The sequence below is a fragment of the Narcine bancroftii genome, chromosome 7 (assembly GCF_036971445.1).
Source record: "Narcine bancroftii isolate sNarBan1 chromosome 7, sNarBan1.hap1, whole genome shotgun sequence".
Lineage (NCBI taxonomy): Eukaryota > Metazoa > Chordata > Chondrichthyes > Torpediniformes > Narcinidae > Narcine > Narcine bancroftii.
The window spans coordinates 2296470-2314385 of record NC_091475.1 but is presented as its reverse complement, the minus strand read 5'-3'; the positions used below and the strand labels follow the sequence as shown (position 1 = coordinate 2314385).

Here is a 17916-nt window from a genome sequence, read left to right as displayed (position 1 = left end):
GTAGCTTAATAGAAGAGGCTGTAGTTAAATAGTGTGGGCATTTATAAATGATGGATGAATTCAGGGAATAAGTTTCTGAATCAGGATTTATTGTCATGAACATGTCACAAAATGTGTTATTTTGCAGCCGCGTTAAAGTGCAAACATTCAGAGAAACCACCTGACAACAAGAAATAAAAATAATGGATGAAAAGTCAAAGTAAAGCAGCATGTTTGCTTCATTGATCATTGAGGAATCTGATGACAGAGGGGAAGAAGCTGTCCTTGTGGCACTGGGTGCTCATCTTCAGGCTCCTGTACCTCCTCACAGTGTGAAGAGGGAATGACTGGATGGTGAGGGTAAGAGGATAAGACACTGCCTCTTGTAGACGTCCTTGATGAAATGAAGACTGATGCCTGTGATGTTACTTGCCAAGTTCACAACTCTCTGTAGTCTTTTCTTGTCGTGTGCATTGGCACCTCCACACCAGTGATGCAAACAGTCAGAAGGCTCTCTACAATACACCTGTAGAAATTTGTGAGAGTCTTTGGAGACATACCAAATCTCCTCAAACTCCTCACAAAGTATAGATGCTGGAAAGCCTTCTTTGTGATTGCCTCGACCTGGAGACACCAAGACAGATCTCGGAGATGTTGACACCCAGGAATTTGAAGTACTTGACCCTCTCCACTTCTGACCCCTCGATGAGGAGTGGTTCGTGTTCTCCTGGCTTCCTCCTGAAGTCCACAATCATCTCCCTGATTTTGCTAACGTTGAGTGCAAAGTTGTTGGTGTGACACCACTCAATGAGCTGATCTATCTTCCTCCTGTGCGCTTCCCTATTGCCATTTATAATTCTGCATTCAACTGTGGTGTCGTCGGCAAACTTGTAGATAGCATTGGAATTGTGCCTGGTCACAGTCATGGGTGAAGAGTGAGGACATTTAGATTTTCTCTCTTTACTTTTCTCCTATTTTCTTTCTTTTTAACTGATCATGAAATAGTCCTGACGCTAAATCAGAGGGGGAAGGTGTCTGCTTTACAAAGTAAGATCCTCTTCCAGCACTCATTGTGTGTGTGCCAGGTACAGCAGACATGTATGAAGACACCGGAATCTAAGAAGCAGAACTTCATTGCCTTTTTGGATGGTTAAATGAAGAATGTTTTATGGCATTTCTCACTTCCTAATATCTTAAGTATACTTTCTTGGAGGCAAACATTTTGGCCAGCTTATCTCCACTCTTTTTTTCAATTAAGTGTATTTTTTTGACAGTTGAGATATTTTTTTCCATCATAACAAGTTTTAAACTATCTTCTGGACATCAGAAGATTGAAAATAATTCCAATGATTTTTTTTCTAAAAATGTCCAGTATAACATTAATTTAGCTACTTTATATTAGTGAAATTCGGAATAAAATGTATGAAATCAGCATGTCACATTGTTGATGTTGTGTCAAGATATTGAGAGGATGTGCTGGAGCTCTATAATGGATCCTCAACTTATTCTGTAAATGAGAAGAATTAATCCTATTCAAAGAATAATTAACAATTTCTTCTCATCATATCGCATCATACACTCTGCATGACCCATACCTACCATACATAATTGTACTCTATGAAAGTCACTTTTAAACACTTTAAAACTATTGTGATAAAACTTTTTTGTAAAATTATTATCCTCAAATATTTTATTTATTCTTTCAGCTGAGAAGGCGGATTAACCAAAATGGTAAGAAATTTCAATATTAACTTGATCGTCAGTGTAGAAATAATTGAACAAAATTTCTAGAAGGCAAAAAGAAATAACATTTCTTTCCTTGTTACCTTACAGTTTTTTTGATTACCTTTAGGCACTTAAACCTTTAAATCTTTCAACACCAATGCAAGTGATTATGCAGGTGGCTCTTATCATCAGATTTCACCTTTATCTCTTCCCCATCACTCTTCTGCTTCCTTCTGCTGTGAGAATCACCCTTACTAACTCTCCTTTTTAAATTCTCATTTGTTATTGTTATCAAGAGGTTATCTGAGATGAAATGATGATTTCAGGATGAGATTTTTTTTGTAACTGAGAAAAAGGAGAGAAAGAGAGACCATATGCTAATTTTCAAGGTTTTGGGGGTTGAAGGGTTTGCTTAATAGAAGAGAGTAGGGGGAGAGACATGCACTAAAGTGAGTGGGCAGAAGTAGTAAATGGAGTACTCTGCACAAACGTTGCAGAAATAATAAATAAGCAGAATATCATTCAATTGATGTTACCGATCTAAATATTAGAGCTCAGAGAGATCTGGGTGGTCTTGAAAAAGAGAAAGAGAAAGTCAGCACACAGGTAAACTAGTAATTCGGAAGGCAAATGGAATATTGACCTTAATTGCAAGAATGATGGGACACACGAGTAAGGTAAAAACACAAAGCTGGAGAAACTCAGCAGGTTTCTCCAGCTTTGTGTTTTTACTTCAACCATGGTGCCTGGAGATTTTCGTGTTTTACTTCCCACATGAGAAAGATATTCTTGATGTATCTTGAATGAGACTATATCTATAAATTATAAATATTGTCTATTTATTGAAAAAAGAATAAACATGACTTGGAAGTGCAATTATGGAGTAAAGGTTCACTATGTTAATTCCTGTGGTGAAGGAGTTGGTTGCAGAGTGCAGGTCTACTCAGTCGTACAGCATAGAACCAAACCCTCTGACCCCCCCCTCACCTTCACCCCGATCCATGTCACCCATTACACTTACTACACTAATCCTATTTAATCTCATTAAGTCCATAATCTTTAAATTAATTTAGACATAGAGCATGGTAACAGGACATTTCGGACCTACGATTCCATGCCACCCAAATTAACCCCAGTATGTTCTTGAATGGTGGGAGGCCCCAGAGAAATCCCACGTAGACACGGGGAAAACGTATAAACTCCTTATAGACAGCATGGGATTTGAACCTAGGTGCAGTCCCGATTGCTGGCACTGTAAAGGTGTTGCACTAACTGTTATGCCAACCATGCTGCCCTCTCTCTGCCCTGATAAGTAAAGAATTTCTCCAAATGCTTCTTAAATGCATAGAGTTACTCTACCACCTCGGCAGGAAGAATATTCCACATTCCAACCAGATTTTTTCAGATTTATTGTCAGATTACATACACGATATCATGTACAACCCTGAGGTCCTTTTTACTGTGGACTAGGCAGAATTACCACTTATTGATATGCAAATAAAACTGTACAAAATATGCACATGTAAAGAAATGTAAAAAACAGACTGCAATACAGAGAGGAAACAAAACAAATAATAAAGCTCAAAAGTACGAGTCCTTAAATGAGACCCTGATTGAGTTTGTTGTTGAGGAGTCTGATGGTGGAGGGGAGCAGCTGTTCTTGAACCTGGGGGTACGAGTCTTTCCTGTTGGTACCATTGAGAACAGAGTGTGCTCTGGGTGATATGGATCCTTGATGATTGCTGCTGCTCTCCAATGGCAGCATTCCCTGCACATGTTCTTGATGGTGGGGAAGGTTTTGCCTGTGATGTTCTGGGCTGTGTCCACTACCTTTTGGAGCATTTACACTCAGGAATATTGATGTTCCCATACCAGACCATGATGCAACTGGTCAGCACACCTTCCACCACAGCTGTAGAAATTTGCCAGGGTTTCCAATGTCATACCAAACCTCCGCAAACTCCTGACCACTATCTGCCACGACAATAGAAATATTTTGATAGTCTGCTCCATGCATCCTTCTCATAATTTTATATGCTTATATCAGAAGGGTGGTATGGTTGACATAGCGGCACTGGACATAAGTTTGAATCCCGCGCTGTCTGTAAGGAGTTTGTACGCTTTCCGGTTTCCTCCTACCCTTCAAAATGTACCAGGGGTGTAGGTTAAAGGGATGTAAATTGAGCGACATGGACTTGTAGGTCTGAATTGACCTGTTACAGTGCTGTGTGTCTAAATTAAATTAAAATCAGGTCACTCCTCAAAATCAATTTATCTTGTCTCTCTTTATAACTGTAATTCTTCAATCCAGGCAAAATTCAGGTGAATCCTCTGTACCTTTTCCAGAACAAACACAACCTTCTTATGGTAGTGTGATGAGAAATTTAGACAATACTTCAGGTATCATAAAATAGTAATTTACCCACTGAGAAAAACTTGAACAGAGTGGGCTGTACTCATGAATTTAGAAGAATGAGAGGTAGTCTCCTTGTAACATAAGATCCTGAAAGAGATAGTTGCTTTGAGGATGTTTACTCTGCAATAGGAAGTCTACAACTAGGGTGCATAATTTCAGAATATATAATTGTCCACTTAAGGCAGATGAAAAAGAATTTAAACTGTCAGAGGATGTGAATCTTGGGACTGTGGTGGATTCTGAATTATTCTGAATTAAGGTGGATCGAATTTTGCTGCTGGGGAAAGCAAGGCCTATATGTTTATCAACCTGAAAATGGAATTGAGGCAAAATATCAGATCATCATAATCTTATTAAATGGTATGACACGAGGCGCACTCTGATTCCTATGTATGCTAGCTTCAGGAAACATAGGAATATAACAATAATTTAAATAAGGAATATGGTGTGGTGGAACATGGTGATGCGGGCACATTCCCCATTGAGCTGGGCAGGCTGGCCCACCTGCTGAACTAGTAGCCCCTCCCCCAAGACCCCTAATAAAGGCTGAGAGCTCGTCTTCTCCCTCATACCTACCCTTGAACTTGAGCCAGCAGAATGCTGAGGCAGGCTTGGATCTTTAGATCAAAAAAGCCTTTGGCCCTTACTTCGTGTATGTGAGTGGTCATTGACCATGTTACATATGGTAAACAGGAGTAGCTCCTTTCTTTCCACTGTCCAAGCTCCCCTCTGCACTGACTCACATTTATTATCCTCTTATTCTCATCAACTCTCCCAGACACTACCACTACTATGTGGATTATGGGCAATTCACTGTGGCCAATTAACTGACATACCTGCATGTCACAGAGAGAACAAGGAAACTACACATAGACAGCAGCACAAAGGCCAGAATTGAACCTAGCTCTCTTGAGCTTTCAAGCACTCTCTCTATATTAGCTGTGCTATGGTATCTTTAATTCATAATGTTGTCTGCAGGTTACGAGACGGTTGTCTGCAGAAAATATGGACGCAGTGGGCTAAAGGTCTGCTTCCATGCTGTGTGACACTGGACCCCAATTTCTGGTCTGTTACTGTAGGCTGGACTTGATGCACTTCTCCATATAAAGCAAAAATTAAATTCCTTCTGACCTCAAAGGCTGTTACTTGCTCTTTTTGAGGCAATTCTTAGGATCAAGATTTGAGGTTTGAAATAACTATGAGATATCCACAGAGTGTCACAAGTTGGATACATGATGTGTTGTTGGGTAGGTAATTAATATTATGCATTGTTTAACATTATTTGTGCATGATCTTATGGTCTCTGCATGCTCCCTTTGTAGAGTGAACTGAGGTGTTCAGTGCCTTCATGGACATTCATTTTTTTAAAAATTTAGTCATGTATCACAGTAACAGTCCCTTTCAGCCCACGAGCCTGTGCCGCCCAATTGCACCCAATTAACCTACAATCCCCAGTACGTTTTGAACAGTGGGAGGAAACTGGAGCACCCGGAGGAAACCCACGCAGATATGAAGAGAAGGTATAAACTCCTTACTGAGAGTGTGGGATTCAAACCCTGATCACTGGTGCTGTAACAGCCTTGCACTAACTGCTATACTAACAGTGCCACCCCTTTCTTTCTCTATTTTGAACAGGGATGGGCCAGGAATTCCGATGAGTTGAAGGTGATGATATGTTTTTTTAAAAGGGCTAAGAGAATCCTTGAAATGTTTGGTTTGTCTACCTGGAGATCTCTTGCCTCACTGGAGATTAAGATAATTGTTTTGGGAATCTGGTGTCAGACAAGCAGACAATGGTGGCTGACCTACTGGAGTTACTGAGCATGACCAGCATCCTAGTGCTGGGGATGAAGGAGAGGCATTTTCTAGTACTTTGCAGTGCCTTCTCCAACTTGTCCATGTCTCAAATGCATATAAGGGGGCTGGAATCAATCAAGGTTTAGTCATGGGAATGAGGTCTTGCTGTTTGAAAAATCTTTTCCTCAGTAGGTTAATTGTTTTGTTGGCACACTGATGAATTTTATCATTGAGAAGAGGTAGATCTTGCACACAAAGTTATTTACATTTTTTCTGGAAGTTACCGATAAATATTAATGAAATATCTTTTGCTTTTGTAGATCAGAAATAGAAGTTTAGCTTCTCGATTGCATGTGCATTGTGAAAGATGTTACAGTCGTCACTGTAAAAAGTCGTTTGAACCTTCAGTTTCTTGTTTGGTGATCAGTTGTCCTTCCAAGTGTGGTGCTGTTTTTCACCAGTGTAAGGAGGATGAGCACTCAGTATTGTGTCCTCTGGAATATGTTCCCTGCATTAACTCAGCCTTTGGCTGCCCCTTTTCCATGGCACGTTACAAGCTTTCCAAACACCTTCGTATCTGTCCTGCAAGCATTGTGTGTTGCTCAATGCAATGGAATCGCTGGCCAGCTCATGAAGATGATGTAACATTAATGAACAACGTGGTCAAAGAATCCTTGAATCCAGAGAATTTGGAGTTGAGCACTGCAATGAGGGATCAAAGAATAGTTTTCAATGCAGTGAGGATGGTTGAACTTTTTCCAGAGCTGGCAGAGATTGTTGATGAGAATGATTTGGATTCAGAAGAAACAGGGGCAATAGGAGGATCGCTTGTGGGTTCAGCATGTTTGGAAGGCAATGATCTCAAAACAGGATCTGAAATGCATCAAAATGGAATTGACAATATTTGTACTAATGCAGTAGACATGGTTGAACTAATTCAGGAAGAAAAAACAGCAGAATCTGAGGAAGGGATCAATTTTGCACAGTATTGTTCTTGGGAGAGCATTTTCAGTAAGGATAAAGGGGGCTGTAGGACTGAAGAGACAAAGCAAAAAGTTATAAATAAGAGTGAGAAAGAAAACAGTGGACATAAGAAGAAAAATATGACTGAAAGTAAAACCAATTCATCAGATTCAACTTTGTTAACAGCAATAGAAGAGTCAGGTGAAGCTCCTTGGCAAGAAGGTGTGCTGGATAGACTAGAATCTCGAATGGATAGAAAACATTTCAATATGTATTTGTTACATCATGGCAGTATGCTTATTCGATTCGGTCAGATGAGTGCATGTACACCCAAAGAGAAAGATTTTGTTTACGGAAATCTGGAGGCCCAGGAAGTTAGAACTGTCAATACGTTTAAGGTTCCAACTAGTTACCGAATCAATCGTGAACATTTTGGAGACTATTCACTACGGAAAGTAAAAAAGGAAACCAAATCAGTGGACACTTCTGACCTGGAAACAGTGAGTCATCAAAATGATGAAATAACTATTTCATTGCTTTGTTATTTGGAAAAGATGCTAAAAGGCCACAGCATATCAGAAACAAAGACCACTGATCGACTAGTAACAGACGTTGCAACTCAGACTTATTCTTTTCCCTCTGCTCCTTTTGGCCACGATGTGGTTTTAGCTGATGTCGCAGCAGAGAAAGCCTCTTGCCTCTATTTGCAACTTCAGACAGAGTGCATCACAAAAAGATACAGCAAATCAACTTCTGTCTTCACATTTATGTGCCACCACTTTTTGAGACGAGATGAGTTTTCATCACACTTTAGGAATGTACATGCTGATATTCAGTCATCCTTGAATGGATGGATGGTACAGAAATGTCCTTTAGCTTATCTCGGCTGTACCTACTCTCAACAGAGATTCCGTCCCTCCACACAGAAGGCAAAGATTATCTACAATCAACAACAAAGTGCATTTGCAATTAAACCAGATGTTTCTCCATTTTTGTGTCAGAACTGCAATGGGGGTACTAATGAATGGGGAAAAAGGAAGAATTTATTAAGTCTAACTCGTCTTCCATCAGAGATACTGAGGCACATTGCAAGCTTCTTGGACAGCTATAGCCTCACACAGTTATCTCAAGTGTCTGTATTGCTGCATGAGATCTCCTCTAGTTTACTACAAGAGCGTGGCATGGTCCATCTTGTCTGGGAAAAGAAAAATTACTCTCACGGAAGTTTTTCTTGGAGAGCTCGAAAAAGGGCAAGTATATTTTATGTTAAATATTATCTTTTTATTTTAAACTTTTAAATTAAAAAAAAACTTTAAAAAAAATTCAATTGACCTACACCCCTGGTACGTTTTTGAAGGGTGGGACGAAACCCAGAGCACCCAAAAGAAACCCACGCAGACATGGGGAGGATGTACAAATGCCTTACAGAAAATGCCGGATTTGAAACCTGGTTGCTGGTGCTATAACGGCATTGCATCTATCCCTACGCTAACCGTGCCACCCCCCAGGTTCTTACCTGTTACAGGATCCTTCAGAAAATCTGAGATGAAAGTATGAGGCATTTTGCTAAATGTATTATTCCTCTCCCAATTTCAGCACTGGCTCCCTATCCACTCCAAAGCAGTAAACTGCTAGTGGCAAGTTTGGAACTGTTGTTTTCGCATGCACAGAATTTGCAAAGTTAATGTTGCTGTTCATGTTTCCCTGTCAATATCTCTTTGTGTGGTTTGATGCTGCCTGTATAAAACAGCTTAGGATGTTTTGATACATTCCTGGCTATTCATTAATTTCTGTTGTTTTCCCATTATGAAAATACCAGCAATTATTTGAACAATTATTACCTCCAAAAAAGTCAAGGGTGCCAATTTGCTATTTTTCCATTACCAGAGTAAATGTTGATGGTATGTTGACCTTCATTTAATTCTCCTCTATCCCTAATCTCTGACCATTTAAAAATAACCAGACTTGATTGTAATGTTACTAAATCTGGGGAAAGCAATTTGTGGCATTCATATTGTTGATTACATGCAAATCTCCCAGTCTGTTTAACTCAGACTTAGTGATTAGAAAGAAAAAACTTTGCTGATAATACAAAGAAAGTAACTGAATAATACAATGTATTGGCCCACTGTCTTTCAAAAACATGGAATCAAATATGTGCTGACATTGTTTCATTGCCTCTGGCATATTAGAAAGGCAAGAGATTAACATATTACAGCTCAAGGTCAATAAGCAGCATATTTTTCTGGAGTCTCTGCTTTTACACCTTTATGTTGATGTATATCAGAGAGCATCTGCCATGCAGAGTAAAAATAAAAGATCAAATTATACTGTCTATTTAACTTGTTCCTTCATAGTTCAAAGTTCAGATTTATTGTCAGAGTACATACAACGCTGAGAATTTTTTTTCTCTGTGGGCCAGGCAGAATTTTTTTTACTTATCGGTAGTGGAAAAAAAATCTACCCAAGGAAAGATATGTATACAAAAGAGAGAAATCTAAAGAAAGAAGGAAGTGCAATGAAACTGACTGTGAAGTGCAGAAAATAAATATTTAATAATATAATAATAAGCAAAATAAGGGTCCTTAAATGAGTCTCTGATGGAGTTTGTTGTTGAGGGGTCTGATGGTGGCGGGGTAGCAGCTGTTCCTGAACCTCGTGGTGCAAGTCCTTTGGTACTTCTACCTCTTCTCTGATGGCAGCAGCGAGAACAGAGCATGACCTGGGTGGAGTGGATCCTTGATGATTGCTGCCGATCTCTGACAGCAGCGTTCCCTGTAGATGTTCTCGATGGTGGGGAAAGATTTTCCCATGATATATTGGGCTGTGTCCACTACCGTTTGCAGAACTTTCCATTCAGAGGTATTGGTGCCCCCATACCAGGCCATGATGCAGCTGGTCAGCACATTTTCCATGACACATCTGTAGGTTTTCCAGTGTTTTTGATATTATACCAAACCTCTGCAACGTCCTGAGAAATTAGAGGCGCTGACATGCTCTTCATAATGACATTCTTGTGTTGGTGAACCGGTGTGGACTTGAAAGGCCAACATGGCCTGTTTCCGCTCCGTAAATGGTTATATGGTTATATGGGTCCAGGAAAAGATCTCCGAGATAGTGACTCCCAGGAATTTAAATTTTCTTACCTTCTCCACCTCTGATCTACCAATAATAACTGGATTGTTTCTCTTTGGTTTTCCCCTCCTAAAATCCACACTTAGCTCCTTAGTTTTGGAGACATTGAATGCTGGGTTTTCAGTCTCTCCCCTGTATGCTGCCTCATCAACCCACTACTGTGGTGTCATGGTATTTTTGTCGTACCAAGCCACACAGTCATAGGTGTAAAGTGACTAGAGCAGGGGGGACTAAGAAAGCAGCCCTGTGATGCTCTGGTACTGATGGAGGTTGGGGAGCAGATTTTTCTTTATTAATGCTCACTGATAGTGGGTATGGAGGTGAGGCTCAGGTCTTAGAATGGCTGATGGTGTTAAATGCTGAAATGCAGTTGATAAAGAGCATCCTGATGAATGCATCTTTGCTGTCCAGATGTTCCAGGGCTTTATGTAGAGCCAGTGAGATGGTATCTGCTGAAGACCTGTTGCTGTGATAAGCAAATCAGAATGGACCCATATTGCAGCTCAGACATGAGCTGATATGCTTCAATACCAGCCTCTCAAAGCACTTCATTACTGTGGATGTGAGTGCCACTGATCAGTAGTCATTTAGGCAGGTTACCACCCTCTTCTTGGGCACCAGTGCGATTGAGGCCTGTTTGAAATAGGTGGGTACCACGCCTTGCTGGAGTGGGATGTGGAAGATATCCGTGAATACATTGACAAGTTGGTTCGCACAGAATTTCAGTACTTGGCTGTGTTATGTGGTACCTTGATACACTGAACTACGTACGAATCTCTTTGCAATATTTACCCACTGGATATCCACTTAACATCCCAGAACTACCTTGTCTATTCAAGTGTAATGTGTTTTAATAAACTGATAGGTTTTGATTGCTACAAAACAAATATCCTGGGAATGAAAATTGATTTATGTAAGAGTGGTTCAATTCTTGTCTGTTTCCTTCTTGTCTTTCCCTCTTTGTTATTTTTGGATTTCTTTATTGGATTTTATATTTTTTAATTAAACATTCTAGTTTTGTCTTTCTGGTTTGGGCTCTGTCTGTCTCAATGAAAATTCTTAATTCTGAGTGGTTGAAATCATGCTCTTACCTTTTTTCCCATTGGTCTCGATCCTCTGTTCAGTGGTTCAGTAAACATGATACCATTCAAGTGCCCACAGTCAGCAATAACTGTAAAATCTGTTAGTGTCACATCTACTACTAACCCTGAAAAAATGAATGATTGTTAAGTTATTTCAAAGAAAGTTAAGAACCAACCGAAAATAGAAACTGTTTGAATCATTCAGCAGGCCAGATAGTAACATAAGGGAGAGAAGCAGAGCCTACATTTTGGGTCAAGACCTTTCATTAAATTTGAATTAGATTAGATTCAACTTTATTGTCATTGTACCAAGTACAGATACAAAGCCAATTAAATGCAATTAGTATCTAGCCAGAAGTACAAAGAATAGTTCAACTGACATGTAACTTCGAATAAAAGCAAGTGCTCCAGCAAACAAACAAGCATAAAAGTACTGACAGTACAATATGCACTGTGATTTAGTATTCAGCAGGGCCATAGGCCCAGGAAAGAAATTCTTCGTGAGCCTGCTGTTTCGAGAGTGGTGGCTCCTGTTGAGCCTACTGGATGGAAAGAGAGGAGAGTCCATAGTTAGGGTGAGATGCATCCTTGATGATGCTTTTTGCCCTGCCCAGGCAGTGTTTCTGATAGATGTTCTCAATAGTGGGGAATTGAGTTATGATAATTCCCTGGGCAGTTTTTACCACCTGCAGGAGTGCTTTACGGTCTGATATGGGACAGGTGCTATACCACACTGAGATGCCGTAGGTGAGTATGCTCTCAATGGTACAACAGTAAAAATCTATCAGTATCCTGGGACAGAGGTGAGCTTTCTTGATGCTCCACAGGAAATATAGGTTTGAAGAAGAGAGATGAGCCTGAGAGAGGGAGATGTCTGTGATAAAGTGCAGGCTGAAGTTGTCAAGATAACAATTACTTTAGAAACTGGCAGTTAGAACAAAATGTGAAAGAGACAAAGTGAATCAAATTTACTGGCAGAACAATAAAAAACAAGGGTTTCCCTGAAATTGTTAAACTCAGTACTAAGTTGCGAAGGCTGTCATGTGTCCAGTCTAAAGATGAGTACCTTTTATCCCGTGTAACAATCAGGTTCCATTTTTAATGCTTGTCCATAAGTCAGAAAATACACAAAAATCACTTGGTTCTGCAATTGTGTCTTCAGAACACTAATAAATGGCATCAAAAGCACACGAGATTGATAAGAATGACTAATTACTACAAGTGGAAAGAGGAAAGTAGTTCCGCCATTTGTTGGATAGAACATATACATCATATGTATGTTGAATTTTTGAATTTAGTGAAATGACATACTCAGGGATATTTATATTTGGTGCTGATAACCTGGGGACAGCCTATCAGTATTGTATATCATTAGAGCTATATATGGGGGCAAGGACACAGAGGTCAGACTGTGGGTGGGATGTCGATTTAATGTGGTGGATGGATCAAAAGAAGCTGTTCTGCATTGTTGCACCAAATCTATATCTGGTTTCTCAAATTAAATGACCATATCATGAACATCAAAAGCAGTACACTAAATTGGAAGAAGTGTAAATGAATTGCTGCTTCAACTGTTTGCATCCCTGATTGGTGGGAAGGGAAGAGCTAAACTGCCATAGCTTCTGTCTCCCATAGTTTCATAGGAAAGTGTCATGAGAAGGGATGTAGTGGATGGAGATGGGATCAACAAGCCATAGAAGGAATAATCCCTTCATAATGCTGAAAGGAGAGCCAACTGTGTGAATCTAGACTGGAGAGGTTAAGATTTTCTTCCCTGGGGAACCATAATGAACAAGTTAGGTTTATGAATCTTGTGAACTTCACAATCACTTTTATTGGTGATGGCATGTAATTCCTTATATTAAGAAAAACTGGAATTCAAATTAAAAAAACTGCAATGATGGGATTAGATCTTGTGATTGCATTTTGCCCAGGCCTCTGGATAATTAACAATTCCAAAAACAAAAGTACTACTCGGCCTCTAAGTAGGCAGAACTCAATGAATGCAATTGTTATAGAGGTTTGTTCCATTTAAAATGGATGATAAATGTATGATAAATGTACCAATATATACTACTCATGTAAGACAATGTTATTTCTGAATCAATCTTATTCATATTCCTTGAGGAATTTCAGTATCTTGTATTCAAGCACAAGCAGGCACCAAAGTCATTTTAAGGAATTTTGATAATTTCTCACAATATAATTTCTGTTTGGATATTTAAGGTGTTCATTAGTCTTCCCACAAAGAGGCCTCAGATGTTGTCAACTCGGTTACCTGTAGAGTGAAGATTTCAAAGCAAGCCCCTAGGTTTTCTCTCATCCTCCCCCTTCTGTACCAGGTAGTAGTTCAGGAGTGCCTCAAACCAACTGACCAGCTACTTAGAGTTTGTTTATGAATTCCAAATGTGGATGCGTGGAGGAGCTGAGACCCAAACCAAAATGGTATGTCATCTGGTGTTCTCAAGCCTTAGTTTTGCACATGTAATCAATCAAGAGCTTAGCAGCAGAAGTTCAATTAATATAAGAATTGGAAAGATGATGAGTAAACAATTTTATCCAATGCGTGGTCCAGACTTGGATCTTACAAGTTGAAAGAATGAGAGAGAGTGGCAGAAGCTCTCATGATATTTAAACAGTACTTGGAGATGCATTTAAAGCCTCATGACCTTCATGGACCATAGAGGAAAGGGGGATTAAGTCGAGTAGCTGCTTCTTTTGACTGACCTGGACACCATAGGGTGAACAGACTCCTATCATATGTTCTCTATGATTCTGAGCTGTCAAAGGATTGTTAGGTTTAATTGACCACTGTAAATTGCCATTGGGTATAAATGAGAAGTAGAATTTGGAGGGGCGAGAAGGTTGTTGGGAGTGTGGGAAAAATAAAATGGATTAGGATAAGATTTGTGTAATAATGGGTGTTTGGTATTTGGTGTGAAATTTGCTGTTTCATGCTGTATCTTTTTGTGACTCTGAGACATCAAATGGAGGAGAAATAAATGTTAGGAACTGCTCAAGATCACCAGTTATATTTTGAGATTTCTTACCGGAACATGGTTTCCATTAGTTAATTAGTGTGAATGCTGCACAAGCTCTGGGGATAACTGTTCTGGTACATTCACAATGCGAACATTTGAAACAGTAGAACAGTTTTGCTTTTGTGAGAATTCTAAACTTGTGAGAGTAGAATTTCTATTTTTGGTGCAATTTTCATGACTTGAAATTGCCTGGACTGATGTCAAGTCCAAACTTTTTAAACATGCCTGTGAGCGAAAGAAAATGACCATAATTTGAAGACTGTTGTGAAACACTACAATTAGCAGAATCACGTAGTAACCATTTGCTTGCAGTTTTTTCAGAGGCTCTGCTCGGGGAAATTAAATCACGAACTAGCAAAAATTATACTGAAAAATATCTGCTTGTTGCGACCTGTGGCCTACTCCGTGGCCCAACACAAGTAGCAACATCCAAATATGATGATTGAGCAGGCAGCACGGGCCGAGATAGCCTTCTTCCATAGGGCATAATAGCAACAGAGGAAAAGGACCAATCAGCAATTGGCAGATCGTAAAGCCACCAATCAACGATTGGCAGAGCGTAGGCCACACCCACTGATGATGACGTAGCAGCAAGATTCAGCTGTCCTACAAAATGCAGAGTGAATGACCCAATAAATCAGTACTGTTTGTACTCTTATGTGCGTCCTCTCTCATGCTCTACTCCAGAGCTATAACCGCACCCAATAGCGTGAGGTTTGCGTGTAGTTTGTTGCTAAAATTTCCCAAACTTTGGAGCTCCTTTGACTAATTCTTCCCTTTTGTGTTTCTTCTTACTTCAGAATCAGAATTATTGTCATGAACATGTTCAAAATTTGTTAATTTGCAGCATCAATACAGGTGGAAATATTGCTATAAATTACAATTTAAAATATAAAATTAGTGCAAAGAAGAGAAGGTGAGGTCATACCTCTGGTTCTTTGATCATTCCAGAATCTGATGTCGGAGGGGAAGAAGCTGTTCTTGTGCTACTGGGTGCTCATCTTCAAGCTCCTGTACCTCCTCGCAGTGTGAAGAGGGAATGGCCTGGGTGGAGGGGGCCCTTTGTTGTTTCCTCAAGACACTGCTTTTTGTAGACAGTCCTTGATGGAATGAAGACATGATGTTGCTGCCCAAGTTCACAACTCTCTGTAGTCTTGTCTTTTTCTGTCCTGTGCATTGGCAGCTCCATACCAGTGATTCAACCATTCAGAATACTCTCTACAGTACACCTGTAGAAATTTGCAAAAGTCTTTGCGAAGTGGTTAGTACAACACCTCTACAGCACTAGAGATCAGGACTGGACTTGGGTTCAAATCCTGCACTGTCTGTAAGGAATTTGTACGTTCTCCCCACGTCTGCGTCAGTTTTCTCCGGGGGCTCTGGTTTCCTCCCACCGTTGAAAAACACACCAGGAGTGTAGGTTAATTGGGGGTACGCTCGGGGTAAATTGGGTGTCATTGGTAAATTTGTAGATGGCATTTGATTTCATGAAAGTAAATAGAAACTCAACTCTAAGGTATGAAAATTGGGTGTAATTGTCTCTAAGTTATGTCCTCTATGGAATCTCATTTGGCTCTTATTATTTTCTTAAATCAGCTGTAAAATGTTAGTCCAGTAAACAACCAAAGTAGTTGTATCTGACATAAGAATGATCACCTTGGTTCAAAGATGGATTAACTTCTTTACACAAACTTCTTTACAACATACATGTATCTTTAACTTCTATAATTTGATTTTGCAAACTGAACCTTAGGACTAAACCCAAATAGTATCAATAACTTTGAATTAACAAGACTGTGATTTTCTTTTATTTACAGAAGTGGCAATTCAGCTCTTTCTTTTCCACAATTGAAGACTGGAATTTTAATGACAACCCCAGCATGGCAGAACATCTGAAAACCTGTTCATACTATGTGACAGAGTGTAGGTCAAAGCCCGTGCCTCTCATCAGCATGTGTAGGACTCAGAAATCAGAAGAGAAGAGTCTTATTCATATTTTTAATAGGAAAAAAACATTAAATAGATTTTCCCATCTGACTGCATGAAGTTTTAGTGTCTTGAACCTGATTTTGTTAGTTCATTCAGTTCTCGGAAGTGGTAAATTTATTGAGCAGTTGATATTTAGGACATCAAAAATGCAGCTATTTTAAATGTGTGCATAAAAATCATTAGATACATTATTCTCTTTGTCATGTAAACTTCGGAGAGGGCAATGTTGAAGGAAAATAAATGCTTTATTACAAAAGTATACAAAATGGTTTTGTAATAATAATCAATGCATTAAAAAATCATGTTAAGCCAGGCTTAAATATGAGTTATTTCATGTGGGTGCAACAACAGGAACAAATAGGAGCATTGCCACAACCCATTTCTATACAATGTTTGTTTTTAGAATGAGAATCTGACTTTCTCATACGTCAGAAATGTACTCTTTTTCTGCGGTACAAGGATCTGCCAACAGGCTTCACTTTTGCATTGCAGGCTACAGGCTCCAGGCTACAGTTACTGAGGCAGATTTTTAGCAATATGTCAGAAACATCCAGAGTTGAGCTTGGATTTCAACGACAGAAGAAGTCAATCTGATTTGTTTCTATGCTTTAATTGTAGTTAAGCTGCAGAATAATATGGACTGAATGAAGAATTATTTTTTAATAAAGTTTTGGTGTCAATGGAAAATAGGACAACTCTGCTTCTTTTTTTTAACTTTATTAGTATTTTTTCAATAAAAATAAGTATTTTTAATATTTTTTCAATAAAAATAATAATAAAACAGTAAACAAAACTATCCCCTCCCCCCTTCCCACAACAGATCCCTAAAGGGAAGCATTAAAAATAAACAAAAACATTCAGTAATTTACAATATGACTACATTCATATTCTTCATATATGGTGTCCACATCTTAACAAAAAAAATCATAATTATTATGTAAATTGTTATTTTCTCAATATAGATGCTTCAATTCATGATGCCATCGAACTACATTTAACTCCGCTTCATCTTTCCAAGACACAGCAATACGTTTACGATCAACTGTCAATGTTAGATGAATAAATGCTGTCTGAAACTTATCCAACCCCAAGTCCACTAATGGAGTAAAATAACCTAACAAAAAATTTTTGGATCTCAAGGAAATTGAATTTTAAACAAATTTTGAAAAAAAATTCCTAATTTTAAACCTGAAATGATGAACTTTATCACAAGACCAAACAGAATGTATAAATGTTCCAACACATCATCCAAACCTAAAACCCAAATCTGAATTACTAAATCCATATTTTTTCAATTTTTCACGGGTTAAATATAACTGATGCAAAAAATTATAATTAACCATACTATCGACAACTTTGCTTCTTAAGAGAAATGCATTTGTCACAGACCCCCTGAGATATTGCGACTTTGGCTGGGTTTTAAGGTGTTCAAAATGAATCCTTTTTTGCCTCAAAAACATTGCTATAATCACAAAAGGTCATTATGGATAAAGAAATTTAGAGAAATTTAATCACCCCACCCCCCAACTCCATCCCTCCCTTTAGCCAAATTCTACCCCACCTACCCCCTAAAGAAAAAAGAAACTAAGAAAGGAAGAGATAAGGAGAATAACTTAAGTCATTCATTTATTATATGATACGGAGATTATGCTGCACGCACGACCAGTCTCAAATTTTCAAATTAGAATAGTCCAAATATGGGCTCCAAATTTTTTTGAATACATAATATTTATCCCAAAATTGATACGTTACCTTTTCCATTAGTATACAAGTCCTCATTTCTGAATGC

At 38.9% G+C, this 17916-nt stretch overlaps 1 protein-coding gene across 2 annotated transcripts; it reads left to right on the top strand.

Moving 5' to 3' along the window:
* Positions 1–130: 130 nt before the first annotated feature.
* LOC138738387 (F-box only protein 40-like) lies at positions 131–16802 on the top strand. 2 transcript variants are annotated; one of them, XM_069888469.1, is made up of 5 exons: positions 131–339; positions 1686–1710; positions 6238–8130; positions 15956–16061; positions 16620–16802. In XM_069888469.1, the coding sequence occupies exons 2-5, from the start codon at positions 1708–1710 to the stop codon at positions 16658–16660; spliced, it is 2043 nt and encodes a 680-aa protein (XP_069744570.1). In that variant the 5' UTR covers positions 131–339; positions 1686–1707; the 3' UTR covers positions 16661–16802. The 2 variants fall into 2 exon arrangements, with proteins under 2 accessions (XP_069744570.1, XP_069744569.1); XM_069888468.1 differs by lacking the exon at positions 16620–16802 and having other exon boundaries at positions 132–339; positions 15956–16184.
* The last annotated feature ends 1114 nt before the right edge of the window (positions 16803–17916 follow it).

What these genes read in the sequence shown, in the direction of transcription:
- LOC138738387 (XM_069888468.1), top strand. An exon ending in CTTGGAGAGCTCGAAAAAGG is followed by an intron (nt 8,131 to 15,955) that starts GCAAGTATATTT and finishes TTTTATTTACAG; the next exon opens with AAGTGGCAATTCAGCTCTTT.